Source organism: Harpia harpyja, chromosome Z (genome assembly GCF_026419915.1).
Source record: "Harpia harpyja isolate bHarHar1 chromosome Z, bHarHar1 primary haplotype, whole genome shotgun sequence".
NCBI classification, from domain to species: Eukaryota; Metazoa; Chordata; class Aves; order Accipitriformes; family Accipitridae; genus Harpia; species Harpia harpyja.
In genome coordinates, this window is record NC_068969.1 from 13,296,185 (window position 1) to 13,316,093 (window position 19,909).

The following is a 19,909-nucleotide window of genomic DNA, read 5'->3' on the forward strand; positions in this document are numbered from 1 at the left end:
GAAATATTGTAATTAGAATAAATTGTTGTGCCAGAAGATTAGTTTTCAATCTCATAGTACCTGAAAGAATCCGTGTATGAACTCTTGTATTTAACAGCAGGGTGATGGTGTAGTAACCATCATCATGTGTAATATTAGATAACTGCTAAAGTCAAGGAGCACTGGAGAGCAGTGGAGAGGAAAAAACATTGTTTGAAAATACAGCCTATCTGTGTGGAAACCCTGGAACAGTCTGCCTGGATGAAATCAGACCTTGAGTCTACTTCTGCCTCTTTTGTCTGGTCTGGTTACAGGCCTCTCAGTACCTCCTGCCAATACTCTGCATAGCAAAAGAAAAACTGTTCAGAAATTTACCTTGTTAAAAGAGCTTTATTCCTATCATGCCAGTCAAGCACAATAATGTTCCTTTTCACCTGGGAACATGCTGTTGCCAGCAGAAGGCTCCCAAATGCAATTGTTTCCACTCTGACTTGCACACTCAGGCCTAGATTAGCTACCATCCTGCTTTAGCCACCTGAAAGTTATATGTCTTTTCTGGGCTCCCTGTACAGTCAGTGGAGAAACAGTGAGACCTCTAGGGAATGATTTATTAAGTCTAATGTAAATGCCTGAGGTAGATGAGCTGAATTGCCCTCTAGAGGATATCCATTTCTCTTCCTTGACTTAAGAGGTATTCTGGATCACTAGCCTGCACTGGTGTTTCTGTTGGTTGAGATGAATCTAATTGGTTTGATACAGCATTATTGCAAATAGGTAAGCATGACCCTATCTGTACATGATTCAAGACAATGGGACCTTTCACAGGCATGTAAAGGCACGCATGAATGCTTGCCATATCAAGATACAAGGAAAGGGTATTGCAGCTCACTCTAGAGAGCCTCAGCTTTTACAGCAGACTGATGTGTGCACGATGCTTGTGTGGAAATAGAAGGGACACTGCAGATATAACTACAGAGTTAAGAGAAACCTGGGAGGAGGGTGGCTAGTCTGTGCCTTTTCTCTTTTTATCGAGGGTGAGGAGGAGAATTCCCACAATGACATTTGACAAATTACCTTAATAGGGTAGTGTTTTGTATGATGGAAGAACTGATCCCCAAACACCTCCCCATGTGGTTTGCAGGCAGTGTATAAGTGTGCACTTCATGTTATGCTGTACCTCTGCAGAGAATTTTCAGGGAACGTTTCACTACTTTGGTTATATCAGTGACAGCAAAACCAGAAACACCAGTGCAGTCAGGCAAAGTTGTTTTGGTTAGAACAGACTCAGTTTGATAGAGGGAAGATTTCACCTCCAGGACCATCATCAGCTCCTTACACCTAGAGCTGATATGAAACTGAAAGGCCTCATGCAGGATGTAAGTTAGAGGCCCTCTTGTCCATCCTTCAGGTTGCAAACCTTGCATTGCTATTAATCTGGTGTGGTCTGAGTAAATTGTTCAGGTTATGTGACCCTAAACCCAACTCTGGTTACTCAGTAAAAAACAGTGTTTTGAGCATTGCTAAATATGTAAGAAATTAGACAATTAGTCCACCAGGTACAATTCTGTCATACTGCAGCCTGCTGATCATAAATTGAAGAGCTACCACTTCTGGATTAGCATGTTTGTGAGGATTTAAATGTATCAATTCCAAGGCATCATCTCACTTCGAGAAAACCACGCAAACAGTGCCAGACTAACAACACTAAATGAAAAACCCACCCACTGGGCAAGTGCTGAAAAGCAGTAATAAACTGCAAACAGCAGACTGAATGGATGGTTTTGGTGAGAGCAACCTGGTCCTCAGCTTCCCATTTTGAACTCAGAGGGGGGGGGGGGGGGAAAAAACCTCAATGGGAGATCAAAACTTGACCCTTGTGTACAGTAGATACTGAGCTGGGAAAGGAAATCTGATGAAAAAGCTGAATGAAATGCTGTGCTAATCCCTTTGAGAAAGCACGCTTGAAGAGTGCTCTGCCATCCAGAGCAAAGTCTAGGTTCAGCTGTGACATCCCCCTCAGGCTCCCAGAAAGTTAACAGGACACTGCCCAGGCCCAGAAAGAGTCTTTAAGCATTAGTCATAATAATGAACAGCATTCTCTCTTAATCACTGCTAGGAAAAAAAAGTTGTATAACAATTGGATGTCCTGGCACTATCCAAACCACCCTTTGCTGACCTTCCAATGTGAGACTGCAAAGACATTCCCTTGAAAAAAAAAAAAAAATCTGTTGAAATTTGACATGTAAGTGTGAATCTGCTATTCCTTTTTGTCTGCAGAGGTAGCCTGCCTCTGATCCCTTTGCTTTTCCTGTTCCTAGCAGCTGGAGATGAATGGGAGCCAGGTTGTGTGCAGAGCCTTGTTTTGACACTGCTTAGATCTATATTAAAAAAAAAAGGAAGGCATGAAAAAAGCCCCAGAGCAAGGCACACACCTGCCTGTTATTGGGGGTGACAACACAGGATTAAGCAGTTTGGATATAGACTTGTATGGGAGCTTTGACTTGGAAGCCTAATCGTTTCCTAACCAATGGTTAGAAAAGCTGCTGTATCCTTGGCTCTTTCCTGTGGCTTATTTGGAGGCTTAAGGGATCCTTCTGAAATGGCACCATCTTTTGTACTCACCCTTTGCTTAGCTTAAAAAATAATGCAGGCATGTAGACCCATTAAAAAGGGTCTCCAGGAAAACAAGCTTTTTTACTCTAAGCACAAGGGTTGAAAATGAAAATGTGCCCAGATGCACATGCACACACACACTCTGAAAAGCTCTGCTTCTCATCCTTTTACTTCTGAGCAGAGGGAGTGAACTTTTAATTGTAGTATCACAAAGGCCTGATCACATCTTGGTTCAAAGTCTGTCTTAATCAGCCCTGACCACACACACAGCTGTCTATCTTATTTCCTTCATTTAAGAAACATCATTGGCTGAGTCAATCCCCACATGTGACATGCTTTAAAAATTGCCCTGATTTGGTCATATGCTCCAAAGATGCACATGTATGTATTTCAGATTCAAAAGGCTTTCTTTGATTTTTTCATTTTGCCTGTTTTTCATCAAATACCCAGAGTCTGCTCATAGCTATATCTTATGCAGTATTATTAGGCAGAAGTTTAAGGCAAGATACCTCAAAGTCCACTGAATTACTTGGAGCACTTGCTATTTTCCTGTAAGTTGGGACCATATTGTTACAACCAATATTATATTTTACATCTGTGTCTAATTACATGGGAAAGACAGCTGTGCTGAGGGCAGACAGATTTACTGACGACATGAGTGGAGACTGCTGTATGAATTATTCATTTTTCATTATTCCTTGTCTCCTCCTTTTTACAGTAGTTTCTGACAAAACAAACTTAGTATAGGAGTGAGACTAAAAGGCAAGAGGATGCTTTGTGACACTTCATGACTGATAGCCAATTCTAAAGTACAATGATGAAATTTTTCATTACACTCTGTCAAGGGGAGAACCCAAATAAACCAGCCTTCTCTGAACCAGAACTCTCTGCACACCGTCCCTAACATAATTGATGATGCCTTTGACAAACAAAGCCATTGTCATGTCGGCTGGTGTTTTGTTAGACAGGGAGGCAGATGGAGAGAAAACTAGATTTTACCAAGAGAAAAGCAGCAAAAATCAGCAGGGAAAGATGCTGTGTTGTCAAATATTGGGAAATATAAAAGGGTGAGGTTTTGGAAATTTGCCTTTATGTTTCTTTAATTGTGAGGTTTATGTGCAAATCTGTGGTACTATTAAACAGATAAAACCCAGTCATCAACAGCTGGCCCTTCAGCATGTGACATGTGGGCTCTTATTTTGGGAGTTACCTTAGATGCACAACTGGGATTTTGGCCGTAATACTCTGGAAGCCAGACAATGTACACACCCAGCTGAAATGCTAAATAAACACAGACTGAGTAAAGCGTTCACAAGCCACTTGTATAACTCATCTGAAAGTGTTGTACATTTATTGATTCAGCTTGCTTTCTGATCCACCAGAAGCTGGCCCTGTTTCTAATTGGGGAATATGCCCCACAGTTCATTTGGTAACATTAGTTTTCCTGAACCACAGCCCCCAAATGAGAAAAACAAAACACTTTTTTCCTACCTCCTCATCAGCTTCTGTCAATGCTATCCTTCACTATACTGTAATACTTTCCCTTAGCGATAGGATAGGAGAAGGTCTCATCTTCCTGAATCAGGATCTAGTCTCAGTTGGTGATAGGCAGTCTAATGATGCTAATGATTTACCCATCTGTTATGTGACTCTAACTGATGAAACCTGAAAACAAGATGGGAATAAAGATGGACCCAGAAGTTGCAGAAATGTAAGAAATCTAAGGTGAAAACTCCACAGGTAGATCCTACATACAGAGATATTACAGTGCAATCAGAAACCTGGATTCAAGCCAACCTAGATGTTGGCAACCTCTTACTTCTTGTGGCTCAGACCTGTCTGCAGTAAAGGAAGTGTGTGTTTCCTCTCCTTATCCTCAAACCTATGACACCCATTTTTTTCAGTGACAGATGGAACTAAGTGTCTCCTCTTTTAGGGTGATGTAGTCAGCCCTGCAAAAATCTGGGCAAAAATAATTCAAGTTGAGCAGCAACAAATCAGAACTTGCCTTTGAAACTGTCAGTGCTAATGAGCACTTCATTGTTACACCTGCTCTCCAAAACTGACAGCAAAATCCCTGGGTTTGCTCCCAAAGTCAAGACTGCTTTGTGGCAAACAGGCGAGCCTGCTGCCATGCGCCAACCAGCTCATTGTGTTGAGTACATTGCCCATGACAGCACGCTTATTTTCTGTCCTTAGGCTATTGTGCTAGTGTCCCTTGAAAACAACGGACTGAGATCTGTCTACAGCAGAGTGTAATAATATTATTAAAAATATTGGCATAAAGAACACAGGGCATGGTAAAAAACCCCAACTATGTAGTAAGCAGATCATAAGAGAAATGCCCTTTAAACAAAATTGCTCACTCTTTTTCTCGTACTATTTTCAAAAGATATTTTCTTTTCTTGAGCATCAAATATGAGGTTGCAGATGAAAGTGAATCTGTCTCTGCTACACTTTAACACCCTTTATAGTCATATACTTGCCCCTTCCCCTTGGAAAATGATGTGTGGAATCAGAGTGTTCATCTGGTCTCTTATCTGTGAGCTCATGAAGAAAAGTAGTTTGATTAGAAGCAATGATGGGCAAACTTCAAAAGCTTTGGAGATCATGTTTGGTTCAAATAAGCATCCAAAAGGCTGGCCCCTGATCCAAGCTATCTAAACACCTTGGGTGTCCAACATTTAACTGAAAATCTCTGTTAAAGCTGGTCTTAACCACAAGATTTTTATTTCTGCCCTCTTCCAGATGGATGAAGTAGTGATGCATTTCCTTGTCAGTCTCTGCTACAAGCAAAAGCCAGGGCATGCTGCTTTGTTAATACAAAAAAGAACTGAAATATGAAGGCCTAGAGTTCACTTGAGCTCTCATTTTAATCAAACTTGTTTGAATATCAGAAAAAAGTGGGTATGATGTTTGTTGCTTGTATTTTACCTCTGCAGAGCTGTTGGCACAAGGCTTGACCATCTCAGCTAGCCTCTGCCCTGATGGAGAGGAGTCAACTGTGTTGGCTTTGCACCACTATATGTATATCACTTTCCACCTCACTCCCTGATGCTGTCACATTGGGAATCTACTGGTGGTGTGGGATTATGACAATTTATTGTCTGTGAAGGCAGAGTTGCCCACAGGAGCTGTACTATCTGTTTTACTGCCAAGTTGCCTTGAGTTGGCAGGCTGGTGTCAAACTGGCAACAGCATTAGAAAGATCTGGGTTTTTTTCCTCCTATTTGCTCATCTCCAGCTACATGTAAAATATGTCTAGTGAGTTTAGAGATCTTCTTTCACTCTGTCTGCCTGCCTTAGAACAAATCTGCTCATGTATTCATACAAAAAATTTCATCAGCTTCCTTACACACGTACCGTACTGCATGGTGAGATGTGTCCCTTAGAACTCACACTGAAGGAAATTTGTGGACTCTTTAGAGGTAGAAATTGAAAAAATGTTTCAGGTCATCTGAACCACCCGCTGCATAAGCTAGTGGTGGAACCATAAGCTGCATCTAGCCCCAGAGGAAACAGTAGTTTTGTGATCTCTGTGTTCACAAGAAAGACAACGTAGGCAATAGCTATAATTTTTTATCTTGTCCATGCTAGTGAATCTTTTTGCAAAACACTTTAAAAGCGAATCACCTGTAAGCCCCTTTAAAAATAAACACACAGTGGAGGCTTCCTGCCACCGCTTCAAAACCCTGTATGGTCAAGATTTATGTAGTAGGGAAGAACTGACTTTCACACATAAATAAGTCCCAGTTGTATTTGTTTTGCTGTGCTTAATGAGTTAAAAGGAAACAAAAATAATATTGCAAATGTAGGCTGACAATGCAATGTTTACCAGTTCTGACTTAAAACTACTGAGCATAAAGAAGAGGGCACAAGTTTATCAGCCTTGCAAAAATGTCACTTAACCAGATGACCCCTGGGCACATAATCTCAGTCACCTCTTGCCCTATCTCCGTAGCTTGCGCCTGCCAGCCAATGGGTTCAGCCAACGCAACTTTCAGCAGAAGCTGGCGATGCCACCCCAAGACGGGATTCTGCTACTGCAAGCCAGGTGTGGCGGGCCCCAACTGCGATAGATGTCTCATGGGCTACTGGGGCTTTGGAGAAAATGGCTGTCGCCCTTGTGACTGTGCCAGAGACTGCGACCAGCATACTGGAAACTGTTTCAATGGGTAAAGAAGCCCTCCTTTGGGTTCACTTTGAGATGGGATTCTGTGAAATGAAACAAAGATTAACAAATACTTCAGCAATGACAGTAATTGGAGGATGCTGGAGGGTGCACAATCATTTGAAAAGGTGGCTGTAAATCATAAAAGGTTTCTTGGATTCCATTTGGTGGCTGGCACACTTTTAAGTAAGTCCATTGTATTATCCAAGGCAATCTTGAAATTATGACTTTTTGCAGTAATAATAGGCAACTCCACAACCCCATGGAAATACGTACAGCATCTTTAAATACACCTGTTTGCCTTGGAAATAGATGGAAGAATCTGGAGAGCTTGCCTCTCATCTGTGCCCAGGGTAAAAAGGAATTACAACGTCTCCCTCTTGTTTCTAGAGGGCAGGCATCTGTACTCCAAACATGCATTAATCAGTATAGAAATCCTGTGATTTGCTGAATGTCTGCAGTTTTATGGGTCCTGCAGGTGTCCTCAGTTCCTACTGACATCAACAAGCGGTCACTAACTTTGAGTTACTTAATTCAGTAAAAACAAATAAAAGCAAAAAAGGCCCAATACATAGTTACTTTAAAAATGCTAAGTCAGCAGTGGTAAGGCCTAAATAAAAGCCTAGATCTTGTGATGTCTATATGGCATGAAGTCTTGCTCTTATTTGCACTCCCAACCTGAAGAAAGCAAGCTCATCTGTCTGGATAGAGCCACATGCTACAAATACCTGCTTCCCACCCAACTCATGCCCTAACCAAGTCTTCTGTTTTATGTGTCCCCCCAGCTATGACAATGAGCCGTTCTTTAACATCCCCATTGGGGGACGAATCCCTGACCTTGTGCAAACACCAACCAACGAGAGTGAAGAGGAGTGGAAATGGAATGACCATGAGCAGGGATTTTCTGCACTGAGGCATCCAGGTACAGCCCAGAGTCTGGGAATATTTAGTAACTTCACTCAGTGCCAATTCTTTCTTCTCTCCACCCTGACTTAAATTCTCCCACTCATCTCTAGCTTGTTTGTCCCCCATCTGCTAATCTGAACTATATAGGTTATCATTACACTTACATTGTTATTTTCTAAACCAACTGTACTATCCAACTTTGGTTTTGGAAATTGGTAAGTCATGAATACGATTGTGTGGAAAAAATACTCTCCTTTTGTTGTCATAATTATAGTCATAACGCTTATGATTTTACACAACTCCTCAAGCATTCAGTTGCTGTTCAGAACTTCAAATGCTATTTGTAAAAAGATCGTGTCAGCCATCGCTGAAATGCACTACCTCTGGGGTGGAATGCAAGTTTAAGAGTTAAGATACTCCTCAGGGCACAACAGCTCAGGAAAGTAAAGTATACTGTATCCAGCTAAAGTTACAAAATAAGTAGGCTTATAGAATGAGGTGGAGCCTTTAATACTTAATTAGTTCTCAGTTTTGCTTGCCATGTATGAAGGTCAGCACTTATGAGCATCAGTGGCTTTGTAAGACCCAGAGGTAATAGTGCCACCTATTGCATACCTTGATTTTTCTGAGCAGGATATTACCTTAATACCAGCAAGGATCAGCATTTCTTAGCTTATGGGATCAAACAAGGGTATTATTACTTACATGATTTACACCTGGATCTGATTCTTACAAATCTCTTTATTAGTATCAGTTTATTAACTGTACAAAAGACCCCACGAGGGCTGCATTTTACTTGACGGTACTGATCAGATATCAGAACAATTATTGTGTCATCTAACAAGAAACAGGTTTCCAAATAACTGAGCTCACTCTCAAACTTACTCTTAAGGTCTATCCAGATTATGGGGGCTATATACATATAACTTTATAACCGAGTACCATTTGCTTTTCTTTTCTCTCTCATGTCCTGGCTCTTCTCCAACCCTTTGTGTTATGTGGTTCCCCTGCTAGAGAAGTGTGTGTGCAAAGAAAAGGTGCTTGGAAGCGTCACTGACTTCTGCCAAATGAAATATGCTTATGGTAAGTGGGTAACATGCCCTCAAGGTATGGTAATTTCACAATGTTCTCTCTATGCACGTTATTAGCTGATAGCTATGAAAAATGACAGGACTGCCTAAGTCATGAAATAAGAGGTGGATTTCTTCTGCCTTTTTTGTGTAGTGACATGTCCCAACTTCTGATCAGAACCGAATAGCATTTTTTATGCAAGGCTCCATGGTGTCTCCTTTCCACCCAGTTAGCTTCCCTCTACAGCAGCAGGAGTGAAAGAATTGTAACTCAGTGGAATGGTTGGCCTGTGCATCAAGAATAAATGATAAAAACCTTGCATCTAAACTGCCATTGGCTTCGGACTTATTACGCAGGTTCAAATCGCCATGCTTGTTTACCAAGAATGTATTTAATACTGTTGTTTATGAACACCTGGTTCACGCCATCACATGAAGCAAGAAAGGAAAGCTCTGGGATCCAAAGGTTTGATGTGCTTGTGTTATGACACAACAAAGCAGGCTTGTGGGGCTGATCTAGATGAGACTACCCTGCCAAAAAGTTATGGGATCCTATTAAATTAAAGGAACAGAAATTTATCATGGCAACCAGATGTTGGGCCACAAAACAAAAATGCTTTTTCTGGTTTGTTGTGCAATCATGGAATTTTAGCCATGTGATATGCCTGCAGTCTGATGGGAAACTTCCTGAGTTCCTTCCTGTAGAGCAGGCAGTCCCTTCCCACAGGACAAAATTTTTGAGAGGCCAGCATTAAAGCTCAACACAAGTTTTCAAACTGCAAAACATAAAGCCTAGTATCAGTGCACTTAAAATCAGACTATTAGCTGCTGATCTGTTTTTTCCACCTTTCCTATGTATACATTCAAGTGCTTTCCTATGATTTCCAAGCATTTGACATCAGCCCATTAAAAAGTAGTTGCTAAGTAACATGGTGAAAGGATCAGTTAACTACTTCTATAGAAAAAAAATCTAGTTTTTCTTCCCCATATTTATTTACAAGAACCATGACTGAAGTGGACAAGCATTGGAATACACTTTCTGTACAACTGCAGTATTTCTTCATGTCTTTTTTCAAGGTGTTAAAATTCTACATTTTAGCGGCATAAACCAAAATTCATTTAGAAATTCATTGTTGGTCTCTATCTTGATATGTTTTCTGGCAGTGATAAAAGCAAGAATCCTATCAGCTCATGACAAAGGGACCCACGCGGAAGTTGTTGTGAAAGTGAAGAAGGTCCTGAAATCAGGCAAAGTGAAAATTGCTCGGAGCAACAGAAGCATTTACCCAGAATCCTGGACCAACAGGGGATGTACATGTCCCATTCTCAATCCTGGTAAGGATAAAATGCTTACCAGGTATTTTCCTTCCTCTGTAAACAGTGGTGACAATACATTATGAACATTAGCTATGGCTACTCAACACTTCCCACCAGTCTTTCTGGGGCCAAGTCCTTTGATTCATCCACACCAATGAGGGAGTCACTACACAGCTGCAGTAAAAAGCATTTTCTTATCAGAGAACAAAGTTTTACCAAAAAGCCCAAACCTCCTGGAAATGTTTTACTTTCAGTGACTTTATTTGATCTTCCAGAATATTTATGACTAGAAGAGTGTTTGCGAGGAAAAAAAAAAAAAAAAAAAAAAATCCCTGTATTTTTATGGCCAAAGAGTTTTTTCTCACATCATGCTTTACTTCTTTTTGGAAAAACTAGAAATTATTATGAAAATTTTGGAAAGTGGAGGGAACCTAACTTCTTCTATGTCTTTGTAATGTTTTCAAATAATGAAAAGTAAGTCTTCCTTCTTCATTCTACTGTAAATTCTAGTGCATTCAATGGTTTGTTCTATCAAAGCCTAAAGCTGACAACCTGCAGCATATTGGAAACCATTCATGGGTGGAGAGCATAAAACCAAATGAATTTAATTTCAAACCAAGACAGACATGAAAATCTTTAACAATCAGAAAAATCATTTTTTAAGTAAATAAAGCCCCTCTTTTTATAAGCAGTTTAGGATAGGCCTCTAGGTTTGCTCCCTAATGACATTCTATCAGAATGATTGATGTTTCTTCACTTTTAATTACGGGAATCTCCCTGAAGCAGTGGAGTGGAGAAGTAGGGTAGTGGAAAGCATCAACTTTCTCCCCAGCTCTGCTGCAGGCAGAAACATCACACTGTAGACTGCAAAGCTCCATACTAGTGCTGAGTAATGTTATCAGTGGCTGCGCAGATACATTCCTCAATTCAGCCTTCCCTATTGCTGCCTCTCCTGCAATACAAATTAGTGGACCACAGAGAGAAGTATGTTTACTTGAACAACAGCTAAAAACTGTAGGTAAATCTCAGAATCGTGCAAATTTGAGCCTGGACTCTATTTTTTCAAGTAGAATCATAGAATCATTTAAGTTGGAAAAGACTTTTAAGATCAAGTACAGCTGTAAACCTAACCCTGCCAAGTCCACCACTAAACCATGTCCCTAAGTGCCCAAGTAGATGCTAGGTGTCTAAATCTGACAGATCTTGATTGCTCGCAGCTTTTCTTTGTATCACTGGAAGTTTCGAGTCTTTGGGACCATGTCCTGGGATCAAATCCCAATAAGACAAAGACTTTGGGTGTCATCAGGGTGACCGGTAGTGTATGCCGGCAATCATGTTCCATTATGCAACCGTTCACCACAGAAAATGGTGACTTGTCATAATTCTAAAAGCAGCACCTGATAGAAAAATTACCCCGTTTTTTTTCCTCTGAGTACATTAGAAACATATCCACTGAGTGAAAGGAATTCCTTATGCTTCACTTAAAATGTAAGGTTTAATCTAACATTTAAGACAAGTTCTCAGTTGAAATTAGCCACATACAAGAGACAGCTGTTTTAGGAAAGGCTGTGTCAAATCAAACTCAGTATGAATTTTTCCTGTTATGACAAAATGACCTGTACTGTCTCAGAAATAAATTTTGTCTTCCATTATCTGTATCAAGTGGAACACTGCATCTGAATTTGCATTGAAGTGTAATATGGACCCTGAGCTCCTTTTTTGGGGATAGTTCTTGAATTCGCATATAAATTTTTTGGCTTAATGTAGTCCAAATGAATAAGGTGTTTCCCTTTACTTAAACTCCAGTGGCACAGTTGTGCATAATTAATTATTTACCAGTGCTCCCTGTGAAACTGTGGGAGCCCTTAATCAGACATGAATAAAACATATTGCTTAAATACAATGAGAGTACATCTGATCCCCACACAGATATTTGAATAAGGAAAATATCACAGGACATTCAGATGCTAGAGATGCAGATGTTATGCCATTGCCTCTTGATATAAATTAAAGCTATGGACAGGTTCCAATCACTGTAGTTCTGCAGATTTCAACATACTGCTTGATGGAACCCCTGCCCCAAGATCACAGTATGCCCTGACTCATGGTGGAAACCTTACTTTTTCTCTCTTCTTGGGGCTTTTACACCCACCTTTACCCTCCTTTCTATATAAGCATGAGCAGTTGCTTCCCAGCAACAGATCAGACTCAAACCTGGTCATCTGTACATGGAGGTGTTAAATTTGTATTCCAGTGCTATGGCCACTGGAACTAGCTCAATTTGTAGTTTTAATTCTGAGCATGATCATATTGAACCTGTGTGCCCAGGAGTCAGCACTAACAATATGCACATGAAAATATGTATACATATAAGATGGCACGTGCATAAACTGTATGAAGCTGGCTAAGATGCTACATGCCAGATCCTTATGAAATAGAGAAATTCTACGTTTAGTTTTTTTCTTCTATTTACTGACTGAAGTTTTTCCTTTTTTTTTTTTTTTTTTTTTTAAAAACTAGGTACTGACTATCTTATAGCAGGCCAGGAAGACTCTAGGTCCAGCAAACTCCTTGTGAACATGAACAGCCTGGTGAAACCCTGGAAAGCATATTTGGGAAAACAAGTATCAGATATTCTTCGAACTGGGTGCAAATAATTTCTGCTTCGGAAGTTGGTGAACTTTGCCTTTTAGTAACACTGCAGTGAAAGGTGGTGTTAGTTCATGCATTTCCATTCAACATGCTCCTAGCTGAAGTGATGAAAGCAGATTTACCATCCTTTCTCCTTTCACGTGCTTAGACAGGAAACTTGGGACATGACTACTTTTTTCAAAAATGCACAGCCTTATCATACAAAATCGTCTAGTGCATCATACATAGGTTACAAAGTTCTTAAGTTGAGCCTGATTCCACACACCCAGAGAATCATTTTACAAGGCAAAACTAAAGATATGGATTAGCATTTCCATACTTCAGGTCAGAGCCTGATATTAATATCCATAAGCTGCTTACATAATGCATTCATTACTTGGGTATAGTTTTCTTTGTAAGTGACCACTAACAGGCAGCAATTTCTTTCAGCTTTATAAGTGGCATAATACTAAACAAGCATGTCAAATAATACTTATTTAAAAGAGCTCAGATTGATTTAACATCAGACTGCAATTATTCCAATATAACAGGTTGCTTTCTAGAAGGCAGTATTATCCCATTGCTGAACAGAAACAAACTAATATGTGACTTATCTTGGGACAAGGTCCTTTATAGATGTACATGGCTATCATCAATGCTTAGCGCTGAGGTCTGCTGCAGAAACCACCTTGGCTCAAACTTGATTCCAAATCCAACCCTTGCTCTTTAAGGTCATTTTGCTCTTTGCTGTAGTACGTTAGTCTGTAACACCACAAAGGTTTCACAGTGATTACCAGTGAAAAGCCTTAATGCTAGGAAAGAGCCAAAACATGTGAGGAACTAGCAGCTGCTCTAGTGTTGAGATTGTAACACTGCAAAAGCTATAAGGCAGAAGCAGGAGGAGGTAAATGGATTGGCTGGACTGTGTATTAAATGAGGTAGCTATAGCTCCTGTAAGAGTAACCTGGCTATTCAAACTGTGCTCAAGACCACTGGCATTTGATTGCACTTAGCGCTTTCATTCTGCTTTATTTCTCTTGGTCACACTTCAGGTTAAGATATTGAAGTTAGGCTTCCTTCCCATTGTGCCTGAGGATTATTTTTGCCTCCACAGAAGTATAGGAGCGGTAACATCTGCACTCTAGGTAAAAACAGTTCTGTTCTGCAAAAGCATTCTTTCTCAATCAATTTTACCCTACCCTATAGTAATTAAGAGGTAGCTATTTAAATCATTCCCTAACACAATAGTTTCAGGAAATTGTAGTTTAAGACCTGCATCCCCTGTTTAAGGGCTCACAATCAAATGAAGCTGGCTGGAGCACATTCCCTTTTCAAGTAAAGCAGAAATTGTAATGAGTCAGTTTAGTCTTTCAGGGGGTTACAGAGAAAAACGCATGCACACATGCTACTTTCGCATAGTTCTATTCCATGTCTATAATTTTTTTAATGCGCTCAGGAAAGAGGAGATGTCTTCATTTAGCACTGTGACTGGCACATGGAGTATCTAGAAAAACCTAATAATGATGCAGAATGATGGAAGTCCCAGTCTACAACTTAGGCCATCAGTTTGTTCTCTTTATCACGGGGAACCTGAAAAATCAGCTTCTTTCATTCCATTTGTTGCTGTTTTCCTTTTAACTTCATATTGTTGAATAGCAGAAAAATCCTCAGCTCATTTGGAAATAGATGACAGGCAGGTATTTTCAAAATAAAAGCCCCACTTTTTTTCCCCACAGCGCATAAACATTTCTTCCTCCCCCCTTTTCAGGAAGCCTCCCCTCCTCCATTGCCATTGCTTTCCCTCTTTCACTTCATTATTTATTTGTTGTTACCTAAAGCGGTATCCAACAACATGGCATCTCTAACAAGCTATTTAATTAATGCAATAAAACACTTTTTAACCAAGGAATTTGGCTTAATTTGAAATGTCAGCTTACAGAAATTAAGAGCATAGCAACTGCTTTCTTTAATGTCTCCAGAAATAGTCTCACAACAAAAAGATTGACTAGTTCTCTTTCAAATATCACTAAAAATAAAGATGTGTACGTGAATTTACAGTCTGTTCTCAAAGGGCCTCTCAGAATAAATGAAAAATCAAGTGTAGGTTTAGAACTAAGCTAAGGAACATGCTTTTCAACAGAGGCCATTTTACCTGCCCGGAATCTTATTTAATGATGTTCATATTCCATTTTGGTTTATTGTCACTACCATATTAAAACAAACTCCCATATTCCTCTTTTTGAGCCAGATGGGTGATTTTTGTGGTGAGGGTAAACATCTGCATAGTTCCTTTCCGTGGATGAAAGTTATTTTTTAACGTGGTCATTGTCGTGGTTTAACCCCAGCCAGCAACTAAACACCACACAGCCACTCACTCACTCCCCCCCACAGTGGGATGGGGGAGAAAATCGGGAAAAGAAGCAAAACCTGTGGGTTGAGATAAGAACGGTTTAATAGAACAGAAAAAAAAGAAACTAATAATGATAATGATAACACTAATAAAACGACAACAGTAATAATGAAAGGATTGGAATGTACAAATGATGCGCAGTGCAATTGCTCACCACCCACCAACCGACACCCAGCCAGTCCCCAAGCAGCGATTCCCCGCCCCCACTTCCCCGTTCCTATACTGGATGGGATGTTCCATGGTATGGAATACACCGTTGGCCAGTTTGGGTCAGGTGCCCTGGCTGTGTCCTGTGCCAACTTCTTGTGCCCCTCCAGCTTTCTCGCTGGCTGGGCATGAGAAGCTGAAAAATCCTTGACTTTAGTCTAAACACTACTGAGCAACAACTGAAAACATCAGTGTTATCAACATTCTTCGCATACTGAACTCAAAACATAGCACTGTACCAGCTACTAGGAAGACAGTTAACTCTATCCCAGCTGAAACCAGGACAGTCATTTACAAGCATTTCTAGCTACTGTTGGTAGAAATACTATTTGTAATAAGAATATTGATACCCTGGTGTGTTCTCTTGGGGCCTACTATAATACAGTGATTAATGACTACCAAATGCAAACAGTGTTGTATGCAAACAAGATAGTCATCAATATATCACACATTTCAGGTATCTCAAAAGTAGGTGATATATACACACACACTTTAGAGAAAAGTGTAAAGCAAGTGGAGTGGGGGAACCCCAAAATATTCAGCTGATTTCTTCTCTCCCTTCTAATTTCCCATTCTTTTTGAATCTCTAATTTACTGGCTGGTACCTGTATAGCTAAGTCTACTTCATTCCCTTCATTAGTTAGAAACATTGCACATTTTGTCCCAACTACTAGCTCGTGTTCAATGGTTTTACTCTACAGAGTAGCAGGTATCCCATAAGTCTGGAATTTGATTTGCAAGTGAAAAATAAAAGCACATTAGTGTGAGTCAACACTGCAAGTTGACTTTTTATTGGTATCACTACTTCTGCTAAACAGGTATCTCTGAGTTCACAGAGAAGAAAAATAAAAGAATAAAGTTCCAACTCACACAGAGCTACCATGTGCAATCTCTTTGTTCTGCAGTGCTACAATCCAGGCAGCCCATCTGAAAATAAGTATCTAAATAGAAATGAACTGCATAGATTAAGTTACAACAGCTGTTGATTAAAGAAGAGATGAGAAAGTTTAAATCGATCACGAGGAGACTTTGGAAAGGAACAGTTATTTTCTTGTGTACTGGTACCTGAAATGAAAGACAGCATGAGACAGTGCAAGATGACAGCTGCCTTCCTAATAGAAGCTGTTGCATATTCCTCAGAACAAGCAAACAAGGTCATACATAGTAGATTAAAAGAACTAACATAGAAGGTATGGTATGCCATATTTGTATGGTATACAAAAGATAATTGTTTTATAGGCCTGTGTACAATATCACATACCTTGTGATCCCCTCTGTGACTGCGTGTCTTAGGTGGCACAGTAGTACAAAGAATACTAACACGGAAAAAAGGATGCACTTGCCCAATGTGACTGGACAGTGCCTGTTAGTACATCTAAAACAGGACCTGTCTTTAAAATGGCCATGTGAACAACCCTGCAGCACCCAAACAGACATGTTGTCTCACAAGCAGTAGCAACCACGTACCAAACGGTAGCAATGATGTACCACTTGGAAATCCTGCATAAGGATGAAATAAAAGCCTTGCCCACAAGAAAAGAAGCTTGGAAAGCTGTGGGAAATTTATAATAGGGCAGGTGATAGTTTGAAGCAGATGCACATATAACTTTTCACAGATAACAGCAAACTCAGGATTGCTGGAGGTCAAAGTAGCTCTCTGTAACAGCTGTGCAGCATGTGTATCCATGAATACATGATCATTCTGGCAATGGGGACCCTTAAACCATCAAAGTAGTTCATTAAATGGCCATTGTGAGTGCTAAGCCCTAACTCCAATGTACCAATGTATTGCTACAAATGGTTCTCCAGCTTCTGCTCTTGGCAACCAGCTAAGGAGGAAAATGTACCTATGCACAACCTTTGTGCACTGCTCTTCCGAGAGTGGCTCACTGCTATAAAGAGTAAGTTTTCTCTGTAGCATTTACCATGTCTCATAATTTTTCCATGCTGCTTAATGTAAGCTGTCTTTGAGTTGATATAATTCACATGATGTGCTCCCTCAAGTCCCCCAGACCTCAAAAAGTTAGTGTGGTGTTATGTGTTGTAGCACTTCCTTTTTTTGTACTAAAACTTCAATTAAAAATACTCAGACTTATATTGATGTGAGGTTTGGGATCTATTTTTAACATTTTAAACCATGCAATCGTCAAACCACATGCACATTAATTCTTAAGTTAATAAACCACAAACATTCCAAACATCAGGTTCTTGCTTCGATAGTGTTAGCACAGTCAGGCAAATGGAGAAAAGCATTTAGCTAATAAGGCAACCATGATACATGCTATTTTTCTACTGAGCAATTCACCCCCCAAAAAAGTACATTTGGTATGACATGTACAGATTAGAAACACAAACTGAGTACAGTTAATTTATGTAAATGGCATGTTAATTCAATAACTGATCAAAACCCACCCCTGCAAAATCTTACATGTAGGTACTTGCAGGTGCTTAATTCCCATCATATATACAAGAAGTTTTACTGGTTTGAGATCTAATAAGGTCTAAAAAAATACTTAACAGGTCCTAAACCTGCTCCTTTACACAGAGTTGATTTGTGGGATGCAAGGTATGAAAATAGAAACGCATGACAGGTAGGTGGAAGATGCCATACCTATAAGTGCTCAGAACTTAGATAGAAGTCAGCTTGTGTCGGTCTCCATACTTAAAATCAAGCCAGTGTGTTACAGAGACTTACCCTTGCAACTCTACATTATAGTTGCACTTACTCTTCGGGGTCCTGTACAAGTTCTTACCTTACCTGTGTACTTCTATTCAGAAAACTGTACCTCTAAGAGCCAGTCTTCATTCTTCACACGTTAATGACATGATAAATATTGCCATCGTTCTTTTGTCTTGCAGCTTAGTGATGAGAAACATTATGATGTACCACTTTCAAATGCACAGGTCTGAGTCTTAAAAGAGAATTTTGATCCAGGAAACCGTCCCCGTATATTGGTACTAGATAGTAGCTTTATGTCAGGTGTAGTGCTTTCATGACAAGTAACGTAGGCCAATATGGGACAATGTACAGTACAAGTTCTGCTAGCCTAGATCCTCAGGCCCTTGGCTCTTCTGCATTTGAAAAATTGTGAGTCTAGCTCTGAAAATATTAACTCCAATTCATTTGTAATATGGCCTTTATGAGAAAAATCACAAGCACTGAGGATATTTCAATCATTAACTGTGCAGGTAACATCCATTAATAACATCTGTACACTCTTCCAATATAAAAACATAATGGTTATCAACTGGACTAATTCTAAATCAGCAGCTTTACAGACATGCTAAATGTAATGCTAACAAGCATGGCATCCAACTGTCAAAGCCTGCCAACCTTTGCTTGTTCCATGCAGGGCCAAATTGGAAGAAATCAGCTGGATCCAACCTAGTTCATTAGTTTAGATTCTTTATGTTGCAAGGAGAAAGAAGAAACAGCCCCTTGGGCCAGGTAAGGGAACAGAGCCACTACCTGTAAGGAGAAATGTGACTGTCTGTAGGGGAAAAGGAAGCAATACTAGTATTTGGGGGCATATGAGAAGGGGACAAAATACAAACCAAAAGGAACAGGGTGGAGGCAGCAACACTCTTGTAACAGTAAGAAAAAGGTCACAAACCACAGATGTAGAAATGAACCATCCCGCTCCCATATAGCACTCTGTGAAGGGAACGAGTGCATTATGAGGGGATGCTTTCACCTTCTTAGGAAACATAAGGAACTGTCACATTCGGAAACAAACAAATCAACCAGACCTGTCATCAGATCTGGTACAACAAATCCTATGTCCACTTACCCTTCACATCATTGTTGCGGCATCTGGGTTAATCTGCAATGTGTAGTCACTACAAATCTTCCTGTGCTCTTTGTTTTGGCTATAACAGGGCCTTCATGTGCTGTCTGCTCACAGATATATCAATACCAATTTGTAATAAGCTATTTGTCAAAGAACACAAACCAAGCCAAACCAAAAACACCAACAGCAAAAACATTTCTTCTTGTTTTAGAGATTGCCCCTCCATTCAGGCTCTGGCTGCTGACAGTATTTTATGCTAAGAACATGGAATTCACTGGAGCAAACACACACAAAAAAGAAGAAATAAAGGAAAAGTCCAAGGATTCTTGAAGAAAGTAAAGTCAGTAACAGACAGGAGAAAAATCACAGCCCTACATTAGGCAGCCATGGCCATACATTCCACTCCTGACACCACTGGGTGAAACTTGCTACCTCAAGTTTATTTTCCTTGAATTATAAAAAAAGCTTTTTTTGTATATCAAGCAGCAAACACTGTACTCTCCACAAGCAGGACAAAATATTTAATAATTTCAATTAAATTAGCAAATGGCAGAAAATTAAGCAATATTCCAAGCATTTCAGTGTGTTGTACAGGGCTACTTCCAGTGGATCTAAATGCATGAAAAGACTGTTCCACCTTGAACCACTGGATGAATGCACAGGGTACTTTAATCATAAACCCTTGTGCTTCTGGCAGCGATGGGTGCAAAGCCCATTGTGGGCTTTTACTAATGCTATTAACATGTTAATAGCAGCAATCTGAACTGCTCAGGGTGTCTTAGTAGAAACAGTTATGCATTGCATTTACTAATAT

The 19,909-nt window shown here is 40.0% G+C and overlaps 1 protein-coding gene across 1 annotated transcript in view; it reads left to right on the plus strand.

The window, feature by feature from the left end:
* The window catches only part of LOC128136569 (netrin-4-like), a 55,647-nt gene extending 39,468 nt beyond the window's left edge, over positions 1-16,179 (plus strand). The window contains exons 6-11 of the mRNA XM_052776421.1: positions 6,554-6,767; positions 7,549-7,685; positions 8,684-8,752; positions 9,904-10,074; positions 12,577-15,020; positions 15,603-16,179. Of these exons, the coding sequence (XP_052632381.1) occupies positions 6,554-6,767; positions 7,549-7,685; positions 8,684-8,752; positions 9,904-10,074; positions 12,577-12,713 (728 nt within the window). The 3' untranslated portion in view covers positions 12,714-15,020; positions 15,603-16,179. The remainder of the gene's footprint in view (positions 1-6,553; positions 6,768-7,548; positions 7,686-8,683; positions 8,753-9,903; positions 10,075-12,576; positions 15,021-15,602) is intronic.
* The last annotated feature ends 3,730 nt before the right edge of the window (positions 16,180-19,909 follow it).